General features: G+C 42.2%; 1 protein-coding gene across 1 annotated transcript in view; it reads right to left on the bottom strand.

Annotated features, from left to right (window-relative positions):
- LOC138510734 (sodium channel protein 1 brain-like) overlaps positions 1-22,892 on the bottom strand; it is a 640,892-nt gene that overhangs the window by 451,889 nt on the left and 166,111 nt on the right. Inside the window, exons 7-8 of the mRNA XM_069626485.1 lie at positions 9,131-9,184; positions 4,967-5,104 (exon numbers count right to left, since the gene is read on the bottom strand). Coding sequence (XP_069482586.1) covers positions 4,967-5,104; positions 9,131-9,184 — 192 coding nt within the window. The remainder of the gene's footprint in view (positions 1-4,966; positions 5,105-9,130; positions 9,185-22,892) is intronic.

Raw genomic sequence — 22,892 nt, 5'->3', positions numbered from 1 at the left:
TTGACAGGGCTCTGCAAAAGATGAGGAATTGCAGCAGTAAAAAACTCAAGGGGGTAGTTGAACACACCACATTACTTTTCAAGCAAGAAACTGTAAAGCCTCACCGTGACATTATAGTCAGTTTATTAAAAGGTCACAAATCTCTATACCCACAGGTATTTTGCAGTGAAAACAAGATTGTTTGCACCATCCCCAGCCCTAATATTGTTAGGTGGGATTATAAGTGCGTAGGCAGACCATTTTTGTATGGCAGGTAGTTAACACAGCATTTGCTAAGGTTTATGCCCAATGAAACTCCCAAAAACCTGGAAAGGAAGCAGACTGTGAAATTAAATTGCAGCTGTCCGACTATCTGTTGCCCTAATTCTCTATGCAAGTAGTGGCAGGCATATTCGATACCCATAGTTCCTTGAAGGCCAGGTAACTATTATTAGATATTGTTCTCCCTCATAGGGTAATGTTTGCAATGCAAATGTAGGAGAGGGTGAGAATAGCATTTGCCTAAACCAACTCCTTAGGGGGCAAATTAAATATAGTATTTGAGTTTTATGAAACATTAACTTGTAAGCATACTACTTAAAAGTGCACGTGTGATGTACAAACAAAGAATAAGAATCATGGGATGAAGATACACATCCAAGTAGCCAGTTTATTTACAGTTAGTAACCAATATTTGAGCTGACATTTGGGTTACGATGTGGATGACCCCTTTGCTAAGGCACCATGAGTAACAGAAACTCTGGTGCTTGCACGTTAGTCATATTTCAAAAAAACATTAAACAAGTGGGTGCACAAACAAGCCAGTTAATCTTTCATTTAGCCACAGTAAGAAGATTCAAGGTTGCCATGTAATATTTATTTATTTTTAAATTTGTAGAACACGGAATATGAAACAGGCATCGAGGCGCTGGTTGCGAGGGGGAGAGGGGAGGAATAAGGGTAGGGGGAGGGCAGTAGGAGGGAAGGCTGTTCATATTAGAAAGGTACATTATCAATGGAATATGTTTGTTGTTAGTTGTTTCCTGAAAGGACAGTAAGAGGGCTCAGAGTGCAGGTGAGGAGGAAGGTTGTTCCACAAGTGGGCGGCAATGACTGGGAAGCTGGATCCCCCAGCTCTGGAGCATGTGAAGCATGGGGTGGTCAGTCTGTGGCTATAGAGTGGACTTGTGGGTCTAAAGGAGAAGTTCTAGGAGATCAGTTGTTAAAGATAGGATGGAGCAAAATTGGAGAGGCATTGATGAGTGACAGAGAGAATTTTAAAGTTGATACACACTCTGAATGGTAACCAGTGTGCAGCTTTTATGTGAGTTGAGACATGGTCATTTTTGCATAAGCTCATAACATCCCGGATTGCATTGTTCTGGATGGTTGTGCACAGAGGTTCAGGTGAGAAGGGAGTTACAATAGTCAAGCCGGGATCCATTTACTGCTCTGGCTATGGTCAGGTGGTCTCATGAGGAGAGGAAGTGTTTGGTAGCAGCCAGGAGTTTGGTGGTATGGGCTGCTGATGATGCAATGGTATTGACATGGCAGGTCATGCTGAGGCTAGCGTCCAAATGGACACCTAGCGTTTTGACAGTGGAGGGGACAGGGATGGTGCAGGCATCAATGGTGAAGGAGTAGAAGACTGGGTCAAGTTTGGCGAGACTTGAAGGGGGCCCACTATCAGGATTTCTATCATGTCATTGTTAAGACGGAGCTGGTGTGTAGCAATCAAAGCTTGAATAGTGTCTTAAATTCTGTGAATGTTGCTGGAGTCTTGATCATAGTTCCCTGAGAGTGGGCTGAGGATTTGGGTATCATTAGCATAGGTGGTGTACGATATACCCAGAGAGTTGAGATGGTCGAAGAGTGGTTTTGTATAGGTGTTGTATGTTGTCAGGGAGACACAGGAGCCTTGTGGGATTCCGCAGGGAACTTGGGTTGGGTAGGCAGCTGCACTTCCCACCTAAACACTGGCTGTTACGTATGTGAGGAATGAAGCAATCTATTTGGTGGCCATAGGGGAAAAGGTGACGGCTGTGGTTAGGTGGATGGCAAGTGTTTGGTGGTTGACCAGATCAAATGCTGCCGAAAGGTCTAGCAGTAGGAGGAGGGCTAGGTCGTTGGCATCATGGATATTGTCTAGTTGGTTTTTAAGGTTGAGGAGGGCTGATTCTGTGCCGTGATCTGGACGGAGCCCCGACTGTCATGGGCTGAGGATGTTGTGATGTTCCAGGTAGGCTTGTTTCTGAATGTAGGCAGCATGGTCCAGAATGTTTATTTAGAAAGGGACACTGGTGATAGGGTGGTAGTTGGTGAGAATGGTAGGATCGAGGGAGGCTTTTGTGATCTGTGGAGAGATCCAAGCTCCTTAAGGCTAGGTAGGATTGAGCTATTGGTGAAAGGAGAGTTGATAAATGCAGTGATGATGGGAGTAAGGGCTTCTGCACAGTCCTTAATAAGAGGAGCTGCGCATGTGTCACCTTGGCAACGTGAGGGTTTTAGACCAGCAATACGTTTGGAAAGGTTGGATTCTGTGATGAGAAGGAAGCTGAAAGCGATGTCAGTGGGGGGATGTATGGAGACTGGGCTCAGTCTTGTGTGATTTTATGAGACTAGATGCTTCCTTCTTCTCAATATTAACCTGAAGGGTGCCAATAATGTTGGTGAGGGCATCTTGGATATTTTGGCACCAGGTGTCATCTTTGATGTAATTAGCAGTTGGTGTAACAGGGGTTTCAAGCTCCCGTAGGATAGAGAATAGTTTGTGTTATTCAGATTGGGCTTCAGAGATCCTATTAGAGAGGGCAGTGGCTTTGGCTGTGAGGATGGCTTGCTTGTATTCCCTGGAGGAAATTGGCTTTGTTGGCTACTGATGGGGATTTGCACCTGCAGGTTTCAATGGGTCGCGTCTTGGCCTGCATGGCTTGGAGACAAGGTGTAAACCAGGAGTTGAAATGCGTTTTTGGTTTGACTCTACGAAGTTTGAGTGGGGCGATGGCATCGATCGCTGACAGGATGACAGTATTTTAAGTGCCAACCAAGTCTGTTGGATTAGAAGGCAAAGAACCTCGGGCGAGATTACATTCTGCTGGGAAGATGGGGAGGAGTCATTCTTTGGTGATATTGCAGGAGCATCTTGTGATTGGGGGGAGTAAAAGGAGGAAATTAGTTGTCTGGGCAGAAGTGATAGGCGTCATGAAGGTGATAGTCTGGTGGTCAAACCAAGGATTACGGGTGATGGCTATGTTGGTTGTGTTGCAGTTCAGGTCTGCAAGCCAGACAAGCGACATTACTAGTCGATATGCTGGGCTAGAGACATGTTGTATTAAACCAGGAGAGGCTAAGGAGTTGGAAAGTGAAAGAGTATCTTTGTCTGATGGGTCATTGAATCCTAGGTTTAAGTCTGCCAAGAGGAGGACTTTGGAGGTGGGTCTAATGCAGATGCTGAGGAGCTGTGCAAGGTTGTCATCAAATTATTTAGCCGGGCCGGGATGGCTGAGATAACATGAATGGTTGTAGTGGATGTAGGTGAAAATGTTAGTTTGGTACTGAGTAGGTCACAGGAGGGTGGAGCAGTAGTGGGGATGGTTTTGAGGGTCATTGTATTTTTATGGATGAGGGCAACTCCATCACCTTTGAGTAAACGGCGGTCACTGCGGATGATCGTGTAGCCTGCAGGGAACGGAATGGTGAGAGCTGGGCCTGCTGCTGGGTGTAGCCATGTTTCAGTTACTGCTAACATATCCAGATTATGGTTGGTGATTAGGTCTCTGACATCTGTGGCAATAGATAAATGTGTCTCTTGGGTGGAAGTTAGTCATAAGGTCTAAGCATTGTAGAGTCAAGAATAAGAGTCATGGGTGGGAAGGGAAGGTTATTTGATGAATGTTTGCAGACATATCTTAGATCTTCTGTTGATGGAGACATATTTTCATATTCATTTTTAACATTTTGAGGGTTTCAAGGTCACTCTTGCATAGTAGGGTAATGTAAATAGGCTACACCAGAATACAATGATTCCTTAGAATAGCTTAGCTTTAATAAAAGACAACGCAAATATCAGATAACTGTGGTGTCTCGTGCCTTATTAATTCTCGAGCGGGAAAAGTCTATGTGCACTGCTAAAACTCTTCTGAGTGGCACCCAGAGGGAAACTGGGCAATCACACGTGTGCACAGCTCAGAGGGATCATCGCCCAATCTAATACAAATGTCTCACCCAAGTGTGATTTCAGACACTTGATTACAATCAATGTGGGTGTCCTTGCATCTGCTCCTTGCACGGAATTCCTGTTACTAAGAAGCAGTGACAATGCCAATAATGTGTGCTCCTATATAGGCATTATATAGGAATTTGCCAGTCACTGTCATGACATCCTGAGGTGCTAACATCATTTTCCAGCTGTTGTCATCTTAGGGCCAGATAGCACACTTTTGGCAGTGACTAGAACATTCCTTTGCCATCCCATACACAAGCCAAAACTGTTGGCTTTGCCAATGCTTGTTCGGGTTAGTATCTCACACTGAGATACTCTGCCAAATTCTTATATTTCTTATACCATCAATCTTTTTTGAAAAGCAAATATCTTATTTGTGTCCCTTTTACTACATGATCAATATTCCCGAGAGAAATAACGGGGAATTGCCTGGGAATGATATGCGACTTTGCCTACTTTAATCAATGTCACAAACTTGAATAATGTTTTTCTAAAGCGCCAAGAAACGGCCAAAGGCATAGGGGTGCTAAACCCTAGACAGGGTACAAACACAAACAAACACATACACTTACGGAGGAAAAGAGGTTTTTAAATGACATCTTCACATAGTTCCTGTGTGACTGAACTCAGCTACGCAGCTGGTCATGCAACTACCTACACATATGCTTGTTCCCAGTTAAAGACACCTTTCAGCTGCACAGGTGCAGTGCTCTGTAGAGATAATGCGCATTTTGTTAAGAGATATTACGCAGAGGAACAACCTACCTTTTTACGCATTGTGGTAAAGTTTTCGATGATAACACCAATGAAAAGATTCAGTATGAAGAAGGTGCCCACAACTATAAATGCAACAAAATAGAGGATGCTGTATATATTTGCGTCAGTTTCGGGCTGCAAGTCAATCTGAAAAAGAGGCAAAAAGCAGAGTAATTGTACTCTCCATAATTAGGAAATTAATGTATGGGCAAAACTATGAATATGGTATTTATATTATTATTATTTTTTTATTGTGCATTTAGTTTAATTCATTAAAACTTTAAGCACTTTTATAACAAAAGTTATCAAAATAAAACATATCAAAGTTATAACAACAAAAAACCGCAACATCTATATTATAGGCATGATCTTATGGCTCCTCTTTGCCATACCGGAGAAGAACAATAATTTGCATACCGCTCTGAGCCCAACATAAGGGCAGTGCAGCCCAAAATGCCGGGCAAGTCTCATCTGAGCAAGAGCCACAACAACAGCTACACGCAAGTGGGAGCCATCATGTAGGAGCAACTGCCCCTCAGTTTATTCAAATGAACACTCAGGTTGGCACTTAATTCAACATTTGATAAAAGGATGCAAGACAAGGTCAAACACACAAGGAACGAAAAGTGCAACCTGCATATCCCACACAGGGATCAGCAGCATAGTGAGGATCAGAGAAACTGCCAGAGGGAGGCCCTGGCTTGCAAAGCTGGGACTCTAAAAACTGTTTGCCCTTTATACACCATTGCTCAAAGGGGAGTTGGGTAGAGAACAGGTTTCCCTTAACACTTGCACCCAGCATCTCGACTACAGGAAAATTGAACCAAGAAGCAGAGATGAAATGAATCAAGACATCTGAGACCATCACCTTGGAACAAACACCCAGGGAAGCGCTTAGAACCACAGATACCAAAGGAGGGAATTGAAATGGCCGTAGAGACTTTAACAACAAAGCAGGCAGTAGAGACCTCTCATAGAGAGACACTGTCAGGGTAGGCAATCACTCCCACCCACTAAATTATATTTGGAGAGTGGGGGCGCTCAGGAAGGACAGAGACTGCTCGAACAATGAATGGAACTTCATAACGAAGACTCTCATAAGAGTTAGAAGCACCTTGTACCGACAATTACATGGAGTGAAATAGGGGGACCTGTTTCTGCATCTGACTCATTGCACCAGTGAGCACATCCACTGTTGCAATAACACAGACAGGGAAATGTTATGGTGTGCAGAAGAGGGAGAAAATCACCATCAACAGTGTTCTAGTTTTTTGCTCTCACAGCCCTGACGAAGAGCAGGAGGATGAGGAAGTTGCATCATGGCACACTCTGGAGTAGAGGCCGGAAATGCATGCATGGAACAGTGGGGCAGAGATAAGGAGTCTGGAAGCATGCAGGTGAAATAATGCTGGTGAGTCACTGGGAGGTATAGGGAGAACTGCGGGAAGGGGCAGGTGAAGATGGATCCCCTGGCTGGGGCGAGTGAAGCAGCAGAATGGACAGGAGTGAAGTGAGACCCATCCTATCCTTTTATGCATGGTAAAGCAGCCACAGCAAGATGAGGGTTGATGAACCCCCTGTCAAAGCACACCAACAGTGATGCAATAGCCCCAAAAATGTGAACACAGTAACAATATCATAAGGAGTACTACAGTCAACATACATATCTGTATATTACCTAGGTTTTTGCTACAAGTCCAGGTATCAGAGAGCAGAAGTGCCGCTATCACATAGAAACTGACAATGGAGGATGATTGAAAACTGGGATGCGAAGTATGCAAGAAGATCTAGCCAGGCTCCAAAGTGGTCACAGAATATTAACTGGGTATTAATCAAATACCTTAATACAATGTCGCAGTGTGTAATGTGTGTGTTTGTGTGTGCATGTGTGGTCATTCATGTGGTCATTATTTCAGAAGTTTTTAGTTTTTGTTGCTTATAGCACAAACCTAACTCAAGAGTAGCTGAGCACTCTAAGACAGGAGGGTGCCAACATTGGCCTTGGCATTTTATACAATAGGGAAGTACTGTTGGTTGAGGGAAGGCAGGGTTTATGATCGTCTGGCAGGTATAGTTGAAAGAGCAACATTTTTCGAGTTTTATGGAACTGGAATATGGATGGGGGCATTTTGAGCCTCTGTCCGGCATGAGGTCCAGATGGTCGGGCGTGGCAGGAGAAGCACTGCTTGCAAGTCTCTTTACTGGCAAACCTGACAGCTGTTCTATAACCAGAGTTGGATGGCTATCATTAAATAACATGGAATGTTTAAGACTCTAATCCAAACAGTCTAATCTCAAATGGTTCAAATGTTTTTTTTAAAATTCATATTTTTATTGAAACATTTACAATTCATGCAAATAAAAAGTCCAGACAAACTAAATGTAACATGTGTCTATGTACGATCCAGAAATCTCCCAAGATTTCCTGAAACAGAACACCCCTCTTCTGCCTGCGCAGGATGACTCACTCAAACAGCGACATCTTCCGCAGGTCCTCAACCAATTCCACGTTGGAAAGGTTCTACCCTTCCAGTCACTCAACACAATCATCTTCGCAGAGAGAGAGGCCCTCAAGAACCAGCACTTTTGTTGGTAAGTCAAGTCCTCCAAATGTTTTGTTAAATAACAGTCACACTATGCTTAGCTTTTGCAAGGAGACCTTACATAAAACTGTATATAACAGGACTTTACAATTAGCCAATTTGTGGGTACTCATCTTACGATTTATGAGATGAAGGAGGATAAATGTGGCAGTTGACCAGCACATGATTTCAAGTCTAGACCTTCAGGTCACATAGAGATGTCAGCAGAGAGTACTGAGATCCCTGACCAGTTACACATCTTTGGGAAAAGATGTGATTTTCCTGGAAGGGATAATTAATCTAAGTTAGTCAGGCCAATAAACTGTGATGTCACTTGGAATATTCATTGGCCCTCATTACGACCCTGGCGGAATTCGCGGTGCTAAATGCACCGCGGAGCACGGCGGAAAGCTGCCGATAGCGCCATGGGGGTTGGCGGATTTTCCACCCCATGCCGACCTTGGCGGAGCGGTAAATCCCCAATCCCCATTTTGCCCTTCCCCATTCCCATTCTTGCCCCATAGGGTATAATGGGAGTGGGGAAGGCGTTAATTACGCCACCGTAAAGTACGGTGGCGTAATTAACAACGAGGTCCCTTAGCGCCATGGATTTCTCCGCCCGGTAAAACCAGGCGGAGAAAGGCTCCATGGCGCTACGGGAACTCGTAGTAGGGCGGACGGGTCCGCCACGATTACCGCTGGCGGTAACCCACTCCGCCAGGGTCGTAATGAGGGCCATTGTGCCATCAACTCAACGTAATTTTAGTGTTCTTGGATTTATATTAAGGTTAGTTTGTTCTCTTGGAATTTCGGTACACAGGATTCTGAAACTGATTGCTGAAAGTGAAATTGGTAATTTTTTATATTGTCTTAAAGGTTGTATTTGCCTAAGACTAAAGAGAGGTTTATTGTCAACATCACTCAACCTAATTTGAACAATTAGAACACATGTTGAAGCCAACCCAAAAAAGCAACGCTTTAAAAATACCTTCTTTACAATTTAAAGAATTATAATAATTAAAATAATTAAAAAATACATATAATACATTTTTTGGCTCGAAATATTATATGGCATGTCTGGTTGATGATAATTAAATAACATCCTTATGTTTAGTTGTGCTAACCTCTGCAGTTTCTATAAGGACATTTGATATTTAGCTATGTGTGGGAGGTACACAGACTTATTTTAGATAGAGGAGCGGTTACGATAGCAAGATAATGCTTACTCCCATGTTATTGTCCAAGGAAAGGTTGAGGCCAATATCTTGGAAATGGACTCTATCCCAAGAGAAAACATCCCCTCTCAAAGTCGATAAGGTTATTAGCACTTTTTGGTCAAATGAAAATAAACTAATATTTGCACTGTCTGCATTTAGGTTGCTGATGAATTCAGACTGCTTGGCATTAGATCAACAATACAGTTTATTGACTGTATCCTGAGCATTCTGATGATTGGTTTAGCAGAGGCCAATAAGGGTTTCAATATGGTTTCAGAATACAACATTGGCATAAATATATGATTTTCCTACAAGCCACTGTATGCAACATAGTACATTTCCAGAACTAACTTTATAGCAGTGTACACACTTACCCCTCTAGCATCAGCAGAACTAGCCATCAGTTCCATCCAGCCTTCAAAGGTAGCCTGCATGTTAAGAATCATATATTAGTATTCTACATGAGCCATTATCAAACACGCATGAGACATTGACAGATAGGATCATGATTTATGCACTGTCTACATGCATTGGAACTTCAGAAAATGTATTGATGCTGGCTGCGCATGCATAGAATCTGTGGAACAATCCAAGTGCAGTTGCATTAGTTCAACGATCCTCTGATAACTATGTATAAAAAAAGAAAGAACATATAAATGTATATGCTCATTGCTCTAAACTGCCTTTGGATGCATATTAACTCACATTGTCAAACACAGGCATTCTGATTGCTCACAGATATTCAGAAATGCCGGAGTGTGAAGTATTTAAGGATATATCTTATTCATGACATGAAGAGAATTGTGGACTACAAGGTCAGTAAGTTGATGGAGGTGTTACACAGTCACTTTCTCTGAGATTCTCCAAAAAGGTCTTTAAGTGTATTGATAGAATATTTCAAGAATATTTATGGGGTATGGGGTAGAGGCCAAAGATTCCACGTTACATTATGACTTGTGATGTTCAAGAGGGGGGTTTGGCTACCCAATACTTGAGAATTATCACAGAGGATTTCTGTTGAAAAAATCTGCCTACTATTTTGTGGATATTGATAGAAAGGGACAGACTAGAGCCTTACCATCTAGGTCATTTGTACTCCCTCGGGAAAATTCCCAAACTGTCGACAAAATTGCAAACTATTGTTACTACGAAGACTCCATTGACATCGTGGATATTGGGGTGTGGACAGAATCTATTTATGTATAATGAGGCATCTATTTGGTATAACCCATGGTTGCAGATAGACAATAGAAGGTTGAATTGGCGCAGCTGGGTTAATAAAGGAATCCTAAAAATTGAGGACATCTGGCAGGAAGGGAGAATGGTACCCTTTGTGGGACTTTTTGGAGAAATATTGTCTGCATAAGAGGGAGCTTGGGAGATACATGGCTCTGGAGAAATTGCTATTTGAAAGACAATGGATGCTGAATGCACCGATACACCACCCGCATTGTTTCGACCATTCTTAAATTGATGCCAGTGGAAGGCCCCATGCTTGACTCCTGGGAGAAATTAAAGCAGGCCTGGGTTGGTGAGCTAGGTAGGAATATATCAGTGAAGGAATTGGAGGGGCTTTGGAAGGTGACCGTTAGAGCCAAGATGGATTTAAACGTATGTTATATACATCAAAGGGTTTTAGGCCGCCTATTGGACTCCAGTACAAATGAATGAGTTGAGCCTGATAGATACTGATTTGTGTTGGGGCTGCCGACGGGAGAGAGGCTCATTACTGCACATGCTGTGGAATTGCAATAGAGTGGTTGACTTTTGGAACGATGTGCTTGCTAGATTAGATACAATCTGAGGTGTTTAATTCCCACAAACTTCGCCGGCAGTGATCCTGCTGTCACACAAGGGTAGATGTGATATGGCATGTGAGTCATCGTGCTGCATTGGCAAAGCTCTTCTTGTGGAAACCAAACAAATTCTGAGAGTGTGGAAGACAAGAAAGAAACCACTGGTAGAGGGCTGATTATCAGACATGCAAACTCTTTCAAATTCTGAAAAACGAATGCTTCAAAGGGAGCATCTGGAGGAAACGTATCTGGATTTATGGGGGCCCTTCAATGATATGTATGGATGAATGCAGTTTAGAGCAGTTAATGATTGAATATATATGTGTTAGTCTAGTCAGGGGGAATGTGTATGGGGATGTGTGTCGGTTTTGTGATTTGTCCTTTTTGTCTATGTGGCTTGTATATTATTTTTTGTTGCTTTAAACTGATTGGGTTTTGTGTTACTAGTAGAATTTATAGATCTAAATTGTGTCACTTTATTTGTAGTGTGTGATAAGTTAGATGAAATGCGTTCTGTTATATGGAAATTATAACAACTCAAAACCTGTGCACTTCTTGAATATGCTGTGTTCTTGTTTTTTGGGAACATTTAAATAAAGTGGTGAGAAAGTCACATTTTATAAATGGTTTCATCTCTTGAGTCATGATCTCTGTTGCATAATGTGCAACCATATGTCCTACTCCAATATTAATGATTGTGTCACCAAGTACCACTGCCTCCGTAAATACTTCCCATTTTGATTAAATGGTTACAAATGTTCCTTCTATAATATCCAGACAATTTAGGGCAAATGTAGCTGTCGATAACCAGAGTTTGACACACCATAAAATACAAAGTTTCTGCTCAGTTATAAAATAAATCCCTTTTATCCTAACTTACTTGTGCAAGTCTCATTATTCATAGCACACACACTTCCTCCTCTTTTAAGAATGCTCATCTATTTTTCCTATATTTGCTCCCATATTCCTTTTTTCAATAGTGTCCATATGACTTAGCGCAAAAGAAAAGATCAAAACCATGTTCGTCTGGCTACTTATCATTCATTCACATTTGTGTTAGTATGTGAAGCACCATGATGGAAGATATTTGGGATTTAGACTAATAATTTTCAACCGGTGGTAGTGCATTTAGAGTAAAAAAGTTTTTGCTGAAGGAAAGCATGAATTTGAATATGAAAATAATCTTGAATATGAAACTCAGAAGGTTTTAGGAGACAGCATTGTGCATTTTATCTTTTGTTAAGTCAGAGAGGTAGCAAGCTACATAAGCCATGTAAGGCTGCAAGACAAAATGCTGCTTACAATTCAACTTGACACTTGTCAGTCCCAGCGCTGCTTGCACAAGTTACCACATTCAGGAATGGGGCTGGATATAAGTTGCACTGGCCAAAATGAATATGATGCTGTATCTCTGCAGTGAACAGTACAGAATTCCAGAAGCAAACACTGATCTCAGGGCCAACGTGAACTCAATCTTCGTGCAGTTTAACTAGCCACGATGCATCAGACTTATTACAGCGAAATCAAATGTATGAAATGCAAACAATTGAAGAAGAGAGATCTGCCAGATCTACCAGAGTGAGCGGGCAAAGTGTCAAAGTTTAAAAATGTCAATACCTGCCTAAATAGCTGTATCTGTTTCATAAATTCTCTGAAAAATGACCACCCTACACAGATGTAAAGCCTTGTGTGGAGCCCTGGAATGAGCTTCTGCTCTCTCTAGATAAATGAAAAATAACTATGGGAAAGGGTGGCTTTAGATCCTGCCACCACCAAGCTCTTTACCTCTACAGCACATGACTTTTGTTTGACCCAGCAGGCACTAAAACACCCAAATGAACAATGGTTGAAGCACAGGCCATGAAGAAAGAAGACCTGTCAAGTACCATGTCTGTGACCAGGTACAAATAAACAATGCAGAAACTGGAAGCAACACTCAAATAAACAAAACTGCCTGACATGGGTCAACCTGTGCGAGAACATCACCCTAAGAACTTAAAATGGGAACAAATTCAGCAGAACATGGTTAAAAAGTGGCATTCAGAAACTCTTGGATCGAAAAGTAGACAACAACATTAGGACCTTCCAAACCTCTTGCCTAAAGCAGGGACAGAAGAACTCTAGAGTCAGCACTTCTATCACTCAACTTGCGGTCAAACCTAACAAAAAGCCTAATATGCCGGTTGAGTTTATCCTCAAATCACAATATATCATACGTTTGGAATGGCATACAACTAACTGATTGCACTGACATCTACTTCAATGAACACAAACATGAAGGGGAGACCCAGCTATAAATAGATACTATTTCTATATCAAAGGGAAGGACTCCTGCTCAAAGGTGCTAAACTGCCTTTGGTCTACATGAAACATAGCATCATTAAAAGTTTATACTGCTGCCCTAAGAACATACTCATATTAGACCACTCTACACATGACAAATGTTGGAGGTGTGATGATTTAGAAACAAACATAGCATAGACTTGTTTTTATAATAGCCATGGCTTACAGACTGGTTGGATGACGAGTTAAATAGAATCTACTTAACATTAGGCATGGGAATTAAACTGTTATTGGCCAGGGTCTCATTGTAATGTATTTTTGAAAAGTATGGAGCCATAAATCTTAGAGCAGGGTGGTGAATTCCTAGGATCGACATTTCTGTAATTGGATAATACATTCTATTAATTTGCATAATGTTTAAAAAGCTAGTGCAAATGTTATGCTTACACTGTATTACAATGTTTAGCTGTTTACACATGTATATGCCCAGTGCTTAGAAACAGCTCATTGTTAGATAATTTAATGGACCAAGATTAATACAGGGAGTTCATGCCCCCTGTCCCCCAATCAAATGAGCCACACCAATATACCTGTTATGTAGTTCAATCTAGCCCTGTTTGTGAGTCATATATAACCACATAGGTCCCTCACCCTTTAGCACTAGATAAGCCAAGAACCAGGCTGGTATATAGAAAGAATATATATTTATTAATGAATAGGAAAATTAATATTGGTACAAAATCACAGATCATGACCCTGTGGCCCAAAATGCTTTTCATTCCTAACACTTCCCTTTCCAAATACTTGCCAGGGAGTTAACTTTAATATTATGTAGCACCTTCAAACATGACTGGATCATACACTTAAATACACTTTATATGAAGTTTAACTTAAATAATATGCAATGCATTCCTATTAGCAAAAGCAATTTCACACATGCAACACTCTGTCTTTTTAATCTCCCTCTGTACTTGGAAATGCTTTAACTTAATCACATGTTAAAAGAATTTTGACTGGTGCTGAACTCTTAGAAAAGCTGGCAGCCAATAGCACAACATTCCTTTCTGAACAAACACTTTTTATTTATATTTGGAAACCTTTCATCTTTCGCCCTATGCAATGCACAATCTCCCTTCTCTCAGGAGCCACTTTCTCACTTTCAGTAGAAGGTAAGCTTTTAAATCAGTGATCACACTCTGTTTAACTTAGGACACAATGTTCTGCCCCAGAAGACAAACCCAAATTAAGGTGATCATTTGGGACCCCTCTACCATAAAACAGGATTCAGGGGAAGAGGAAGTAGTATGGAATTTCATGTATAATGCACCCCTCTCTGTCAGGAATTTTTAGGGGTTGGAAAAAAGAAATAGGAGTACCCAATTACTTTAATAGGCTATATTTGTTTATCCACACTGGAGGCAATGTTGTTTATTTTGAATATCAGCAAAATCACCCTTTGTAATTTCGCTATGTGGGAATTAATTAAATTCTGGTTTAATAAAAGGCTAAGAATGTATTTCAACTGGCCCACCCAATCAATAGAGGGGTAACTGACATCACACAGATCTCCACACAATTTGCTTTGTTTGGACAAGTTCACTTACATAAATATCTCAGGTTTTGCAGTTAGGAAAAGGACATTAAGGCTCAAGTCATCTTTCAGGTACAGGACAGGGACCGTCAGAATCCACCATCAGTCATGAATATTCTCTGGGTTCAATCCCTCTATTTTGCCTCTCCATGGTCATAGATTCCAGCCTCTGTCCCCTCTCCTGGTTTCCTTCAGAAATCTTATTAGCAGTTCCATCCCAAGTAACTTCAGGCAGTCTCCTGATTTCCATTGTGCGTACCTTTATGATTCTTTCGCCACTCGCACAAAAATGTCTAAAGGATGGCATGCTGGCTCATTGGTCATTAGGTTTGCTTGGACAACTATTTTACATCACCTTATTCAAGGTTGAATCTCTTTTGTTTGATTGACCCCTTCAGTTTACCAAGCTCAAATTTGGGAGGGGCAAGTCCTTCCACTTGAAATTAACTTTTCTACACATTTCAATGTTGTACTTAAAACTACAATGTGATGGAATTTTGTAATTTATGGTTATGCATAATATATATATATATATATATTTATATATATATGACTAAAACGGCATGCCCATGCCATAGCTAATGAAACATATCTTGTCTCGGCACCATGTTGCAGGTTTGATTGACGGTTTTCCATGAATTCCGCAGAAATGATAAAAGTCAGCACTACAAAAATTCACACACAGTGCTTTACTTCCATAAGCTACTTTAGTCCAACATTTCTGCTTTGTGACATTTTTTGGCACATTTCAGATGATAACTTTAGTTCCCATGAGAGTTTAATCATTGGATGGAGCTTTACGTATGCTTTATAATGATACTTGAACCCTTACTGTGTGGCCGGTGGCTCCTGAGTAAATGAACGTAGTATGATTGTCCATCTAACTTATGGCAATCTGTAAACATATATACATATTTTGACATCAATTGTACATTAAATTTCATGTCCCCACCTAACATGGAATCTGGAGCATCTGCTTTCTTTGTTGGGTTTGCCTGCAATTAATCCAATAACATTGTTTCTCCCAGGGATAATTGCTCATCTGCTGCTTATCTTTGAGCACAGGCCTCAACCCACCATAGATTCCTTCTTGGTTACTGCTGTGGCTTTTAAAAGATGATTTATATAGACAGACGATGGAGGAAGGTCACTGTTTGAGTGTTCTGAACAGAAACTGAAGCCATTTCTAGTGACCAGAAAGCAATGCCATTTCTCCTGGAAAGAAACCAATGCCAATCCTCTTGAACAGAAACTGATGCTTTTAAAAGTTACAGTTTCATATACACATGAGGCCTTTTATCTGTTGCATTTTCTTTAGATGAGAAAAACACGTATATGACTTATGCCTTGTGTCATCACAGTCCATCTTTAAATCATAATATACATTTGAATGTTTCAGGCCAGGGAGTTTCACTGGTAAATAGCTGCTTTACTTCCAGGCTGCAGAATGCCCACATTTTCTCCATGGCATCTTTCTTTTGGGAAAAGTGCACTTTGGGGCCTAAGTCACTTGTATTCATAAATATGCCTTTCGTTTTGGGATTCGTCAATCGAATGCAGGGCCCATTTAATTGTATTTCTCTACAATAGAATTTTGATATGGCAGTTTAGAATGAAATTCGGCCCTTTCAATTTGGCAGTCATCTCTGTGTGTTTTCAATGCTCTGCATTTTTAGGCCCAACTTAGCCAAATGCAATTTCCTTTTTGTCTGGGGCTGAATCTGAACCCCATATCATGTTGTATCATTGAGATGCTTCATTGTAATTATGCTGAACAGTAAACTAGCCTGCATCTTACTAAATTAGTTTGATATCAAGAGAACAGTGAAACAGGGTTGCAAGGACAGACTTTTACCGGCTTGCCAGGACTCCACAGAGCACAGGTTCTGTTTGCTGTTGTATGCAGGCACAGGTTTGTCATCATATGTCATACTGACAAAGGTAATAAAGCTTTCTTAAGACTGTGGCAGTGTTTTGCTACACCTAAGTGTAAACATCAAAACCTAATCTCAAAGTTACTGTCACATTTGATCAACTTATAGTTTTTAGAATCAGCTTTTTTTGGGCATCTTAAGAAAAAGCATTGAAAACTATCCTAATGTATTATTTGTTTAAACAGAACCAGAAGCTCTTTTGGCCAACCCCCTACATAATGATTAGTGGGGCTTTTTTGTCCCATCCATAGCCTAATTTTCAAAGACTTTCAATCTTATTTAGGACTCTGTTAAATGACATAAATCGCTGTCTTGCTAATTGGTTTATACTGCCCAGGTGTTTAAAACCCCTTAGACCAAGATACTCTATAAACACAGGTTTTTATTTGCATCATCAAATCAAGAATAGTACTAGTCTTTGGTTGAGTTGGCAGACACTGTTGAGAGGGTCTGGGTAGCTAGGAGCAATTGATGGAGCTGAGAAAAAGTGAGTGGCTGCTACAGAAAGCAGGAGCTGACTAAAGATGGCAAAGTACCATCATTTCCCATGGATGATATTTGGAAGTGGCAAAACAGCTTAAAATGAGACAGAGACAATCCAAGAGCTCGGGAATCCCTTTTGTGAGTATATCAGATAGGCCATAACTGATTGTCCTGCACATTTCCAGCTGAAGGCCACAAGAGGTCCCCTTAGAAACAGCAATCTGGATGAAATTTCCTCATCTCAGCAACACCAGGGACAATAACTGAGAGAACAACCATTGATGACTATGCAATCAGGTGATGAGAGCGTGTGCCATTCCTTCTGGTTTTTTGCTTCACTTTTTGTCTGGAATGTCACTTACAGTGACCATCTTGGATTGGTGACAACACTTCCAGTTGCCAACTTGGATTGGTGAAATCACGTCCTGTGGCCATCTTGGACCAGTGACATCATTTCCTGGAGCTATCTTGTATTAGCCCTATCTCCAGCTGAAGGCCACAAAAGGCTCCTCTGTGAACACCAATCAGGAGAAAAACACCTCATCCCAGCAACACCAGGGACAATAGTGGGGAGATCAAACACTGATGGACTAGGCGATCAGGTGACAAGAGCTTGTGTCATCTGTTCTGGTTTTTTGTCTTCACCTTCTGTCTGGAACATCACTTCCAGTGGTCATCTTGGATCAGGCCTATCTCCAGCAGAAGGCCGAAAGTGGAACCTCTGGGAACACAAATCGGGAAGAAATTGCCTCATCCCAGAAACAACAGGGACAATAGCAGAGAGACCAACCACTAATGGAGTAGGCGATCAGGTGACAAGTGTGTGTGTCATCGCTTCTTGTTTTTGGCTTCACTTTCTGTCTGGAACTTTACTTCCAATGGCCATCTTGGATTGGTGACATCACTCCCTGTGGCCATCTTGGACCAGTGACATCTCTTCCTTGTGTTCATCTTGGATCAGCCCTATCTCCAGCTGAAGACCACAAGTGGAACCTCTGGGAACATCAATCAAGAAAAAAACGCCTCATCCCAGCAACACCAGGGGCAAAAGTGAGGAGACCAAGCAATGATGACTAGGCAATCCGGTGACAAGATCGTGTGTCATCCCTTCTCGTTTTTTGGCTTCACTTTCCATCTGGAACTTCACTTCCGGTGGCCATCTTGGATTGGTGGCATCACTTCCAGCGGCCATCTTGGGTCAGCCCTATCTCCAGCTGAAGGCCACAAGTGGAACCTCTGGGAACACCAATAAGGAAGAAATTGCCTAATCCCAGAAACACCAGGAACAATAGCAGAGAGTCCAAGCACTAATGGAGTAGGTGATCAGGTTATGAGAGCGTGTGTCATCCCTTCTGGTTTTTGGCTTCACTTTCTGTCTGGATCTTCACTTCTAGTGGCCATCTTGGTGAAATCACTTCCAGCGGCTTGTTGGAATGGTGATATCACTTCCTGTGGCCTTCTTGGACTGGTGACATCACTTCCTCCATCCATCTTTTATCATCCCTACCTCCAGCTGAAGGCCACAAGAGGCTCCTCTGTGAACACCAATCAGGAAAAAAAATGCCTCATACCAGAAACACCAGGGACAATGGTAGAGAGACAAACCACTAATAGGGCAGGCAATCAGGTGACAGCTGTGTGTGTCATCGCTTCTGGTTTTTGGCTTCACTTTCTGTCTGGTACTTCAATTCCAGTGGCCATCTTGGATTGGTGACATCACTTCCCGTGGCCATCTTGAACCAGTGACATCTCTTCCTGTGGCCATCTTGGATCAGCCCTATCTCCAGCTGAAGGCCACAAGAGGCTCCTCTGTGAACACCAATCAGGAAAATAATGCCTCATCCCAGCAATACCAGGGACAATAGTGGGGGGATCAACCACTGATGGACTAAGCAATCAGGTAACAAGGGTGTGTGTTATCTCTTCTGGTTTCTTGGCTTCACTTCCAGTGGCCATCTTGGATTGGTGATAGCACTTCCAGTAGGCATCTTGGATCAGCCCTATCTCCAGCTGAAGGCCAGAGGTGGAACCTCTGGGAACACCAATCAGGAAGAACATGCCTCATCCCAGAAACAACAGGAAAAATAGCAGAGAGGCAAACCACTAATGGAGTAGGCAATCAGGTGACAGGTGCGTGTGTTATAGCTTCTCGTTTTTGGCCTCACTTTCTGTCTGGAACTTCAATTCCAGTGGCCATCTTCAATTGGTGACATCACTTCCCATGGCCATCTTGGACCAGTGACATCTCTTCCTGTGGCCATCTTGAATCAGCCCTATCTCCAGCTGAAGACCACAAGTGGAACCTCTGAGGACACCAATCAAGAAGAAAATGCCTCATCCCAGCAACACCAGGGACAATAGTGGGGAGACCAACCACTGATGGACTAGGCGATCAGGTAACAAGAGCGGGTGTCATCCCTTCTGATTTTTTGGCTTTGCTTTCTGTCTGAAATCTCACTTCAGGTGGCCATCTTGGACTGTTGACATCTCTTCCTGTGGCCATCTTGGATCAACCCTATCTGTAGCACAAAGGCCACCTCCAGCTAAAGGGCGGAACTGTGAAGAGTGAAGACCAACCTTTGACCAGTCTCTTTTCATCTTAGCCTATGATCCTTTGTCTTCCTCTCTATTGCACCTGTGAGTACTCTTTCCGATTTACTGTGCTGTTTCTCCACACTGTGCAACTCACCTATAATCCATTCACTCCTGCTCCTCCTGCTGCTCCTCCTACTCTCCTCTTCTTACGCTTTCTCCAATCACGCTACAACATCCTCCTTTTCTATCCGTATAATAAAACTCACAGCTCAAAACTATCACTAATCCGTCTCGCATCCACCTCCTTCCAACAAAGCCGATGAGCTAATCGTACCTTCTCTAACACATATCCACTTCACCTCTCTTCTGCTGAGACTAAACTTCTCTTTTCTTCCTTACTGCATCAACTGAACATTTCACTCTGGAATGCTCAATCTGTATGCAACAAAACTTCCCTTATCACTGACTACTTACACTCCAGCTCTCCTCCCCTAGACCTTCTTGCTATCACTGAAACCTGGATTTCTCCACCTGACACTGCCACTCTGCCAGCCCTGCATGACTCCAAACTATTCTTCATTCACTGTCCTCAAATGACTGGCAGAGGTGGAGGCATCAGACACATACTCTTTCCCGCCGCAATGCCTCACAAATATCAAATGCCACGTCCTCTCCTACCTCTTTTGTATTCACTATCTCTACAATTGCTCCGGCTCACTTGGTTTACATCATCTCCATCTATCACCCTGCTGGTCCGACTGGACCATTCTTTGATGATCCTGGGCAACTCCTTGAGTCTCTTTCCACTAAACATCACCTCATTCTCTTAGGTGACTTTAACCTTCCCTCTCCAACCACTTCACAGAAATCGGAATTTCAGTCTTCTCTTAGTGACAACACCCTCCACTCTATCCATAACCTACCTACCCACATAGGGGGTAACTCTTCGGATCTCTTATTCATTTCCACCTCCCTCTCAGCCACTAATACTACTGTCACACCATCCATATCAGATCACTCAATTGTTTCCACCACCATCTATCTCCTTTGCACCCTATGACCTCTCCTCACCACTTTCCTCACCTATTACTAAAAGGTAATTAAAAACTTTCATTACTCCCTTTCTCTCTGACTCTCCTCCTACACACCTGATGCATGTTCCACTAACACTGCCTTCTCCAGCTTCAATCCGTATAATATGATTCATTCTCATGTCACCTGCCACTGCTTACTTTCACCTCTAAGTGGGTTGGCTGCTATGCAAATGGAAGCCTACCCACACGCATGAGAACCTGCTACTCTACCTCTTTGCCCCAAACTCTCTCAAGTCCTCTCTCTCTTGATACAGCGAAAAGGGAAATCTACCTTACCCTCATTGACTCTCACTCCAACCATCCTTACCCTGTGTCTCTCCTTGCGCACCACTCTAAAGTGCTTGAAATGATTGCGTTCAACCGTTTTACCAATTTCTTAGATATCCACAGCCTTCGAGGCCCGGTCCTGTCAATTCACGGAAAACTGCTCTAATGAATGTGTCAAACCTCAGTGCCTCTCTGAGCACTCCAACCTATCCTCTATCCTAATTCTCCTTGACCTGTGTGCTGCCTTTGACACTGTCACTCACTCTGATATCACTAATACTCTCTTTCTTCTTGGGATTCAATATCGAACCCTTGCCTGGATTGAATCCTACATGGCACCTCACCAGTTCTCTGTCTCCTGGAAACAACACCTCTCAACTCACTCCTCTAACTGTTGGTGTTCAAAAAGGCTCTGTCTTGGGTCTACTCCACTTTACACTCTACACCTCTGCTCTTGGGACACTAGTCTGCTCCTTTAGGTTCTCCTATCAATTATTTGCAGATAACACACACATCTTCTCTTTTTCTGAACTCTCTCTATTAACATTTGCAACTGTCTCTTTGCTATTAAATATTGGATGACTTTGCACTCTCTGATGTTAAACTGTACCAAAACAGAGGTGCCCTGCTTCCCTACAAATGTTCTCTCTCTTCTCTTGCTCTGCCTAACCAGTTTCCACCGGAAACTCTCACCTACTCATCTTCAGCTACAAACCCCTGAGTCATCTATCTTTTCACACCTTCCCTACTTTCATCTCCAAAACATGAGCAGCAACTTGCCTCAACCTCCAAACCTCCAAAATATTAGGAAAATCTGGCACCCCCTTCCTTTCAACACTGCCAAGCATCTCTTGACTACTCTTGTCTTGTCTAAACTGGACTAGTGTGCCAGCATCCTCTTTGTTCTCCCTACCTACGCTTTCTGACCTCTTGTCAAGATCATTACATTCACTACCAGGACTCTCTTTGAACACCCTCACTTTATACCTACTTCCTGTACTATCACCAGACACCTTCAGCGAGGAAGGGTGTGGGTCCAGAATGAAGCCAGGTGTTGTAAAAGTTGTTCAACATGCATAGAAAGGAACAGAGAAGCCAGTGGGTTTATCCAGGAGTTCTGTTTTCTTGTGTGAACACCACCGGCAACAGTATCCAGCTAAATTAGCACTTGTATAAGAGTGAGCCTTCAACAATTGAACACTTGAATTGTAGCACTTCGCGTGTGAACAGGTATTCTCTCTCTTCGCTTGTGTAAAGAGAAAGCGAGATGAAACACGATTGTTGAACTTAAACTTGTAAAATGCACACAAAGGAGTGGTTGCGTGTGTCTAATAAAGATTCTAGAAGGAAGAGTGACCTTTGAATCATTTGGTAAACAGTCAACAATTATACCAAGAGAAACCAAGTGTTTAAACATTGGCATTATAAGTTGGAGAGAGCAAGCACTGCCCAATCCAAGAGCGAACACGGTATTACCCTAATTAAGACTGGAATCAGCCTTTAGTAGTGACGAAGGGCAGTCTAAACATTAATTTGAACCAAGTAGAACATCAGCATTTCCTAAGACCTGGATGTGCAAGCATTACCTGAAGCCAAGAGAGTGGCAACAAAATTTCTGGGTTATTATTCTAGCTAACAGTAGACAGAGGGGGAAAAAGCAGTGTTGGGGAAGGGAAAATTGCTACCATTCATTGTTCTTCAATGTTCATACAACCTGCATTGCCAAAGACAATAGGAAGAAGAGAGAAGTGTGTCCTAAACGCCATTCTAGGTTTTTGTTTGTTTCAGACAGACACGAGAGACTGCCCCTCTGAAGAAGGAAGGTTCAGAGGAAGAGTGACTTGTTTACTTGAAGGTGTGGAAGTAACAGAAAGTAACAGAAAGTGAATCTCGTTCTATCTTAAAACAGTTTTAATTGAGGCGGTGGTAGTGCAGCATTGTTGCAAACAGACAAGAGTGGCAGAGAGGCTTTCCCTCTGGAAAAGGAATATTCCGAGGAAGAGTGCCTTGCGTACTTTGAAAGTTGCTGAAGTGGAAGTAGAAGTGCTGTGAATCTATCCTGACAAAGATACCAATTGTGAGTCCTAATCTTGTAAAGAGAGAAGTAATAAGTGTTAACCAAGAACTGTGTTTCATTAACTCTTGCAGAAATT

Source organism: Ambystoma mexicanum, chromosome 6p (assembly GCF_040938575.1).
Source record: "Ambystoma mexicanum isolate Mex_15411 chromosome 6p, UKY_AmexF1_1, whole genome shotgun sequence".
NCBI lineage: Eukaryota > Metazoa > Chordata > Amphibia > Caudata > Ambystomatidae > Ambystoma > Ambystoma mexicanum.
Note: the sequence above shows the minus strand (reverse complement) of the source record. Positions and strands in the feature narration are given on the sequence as shown.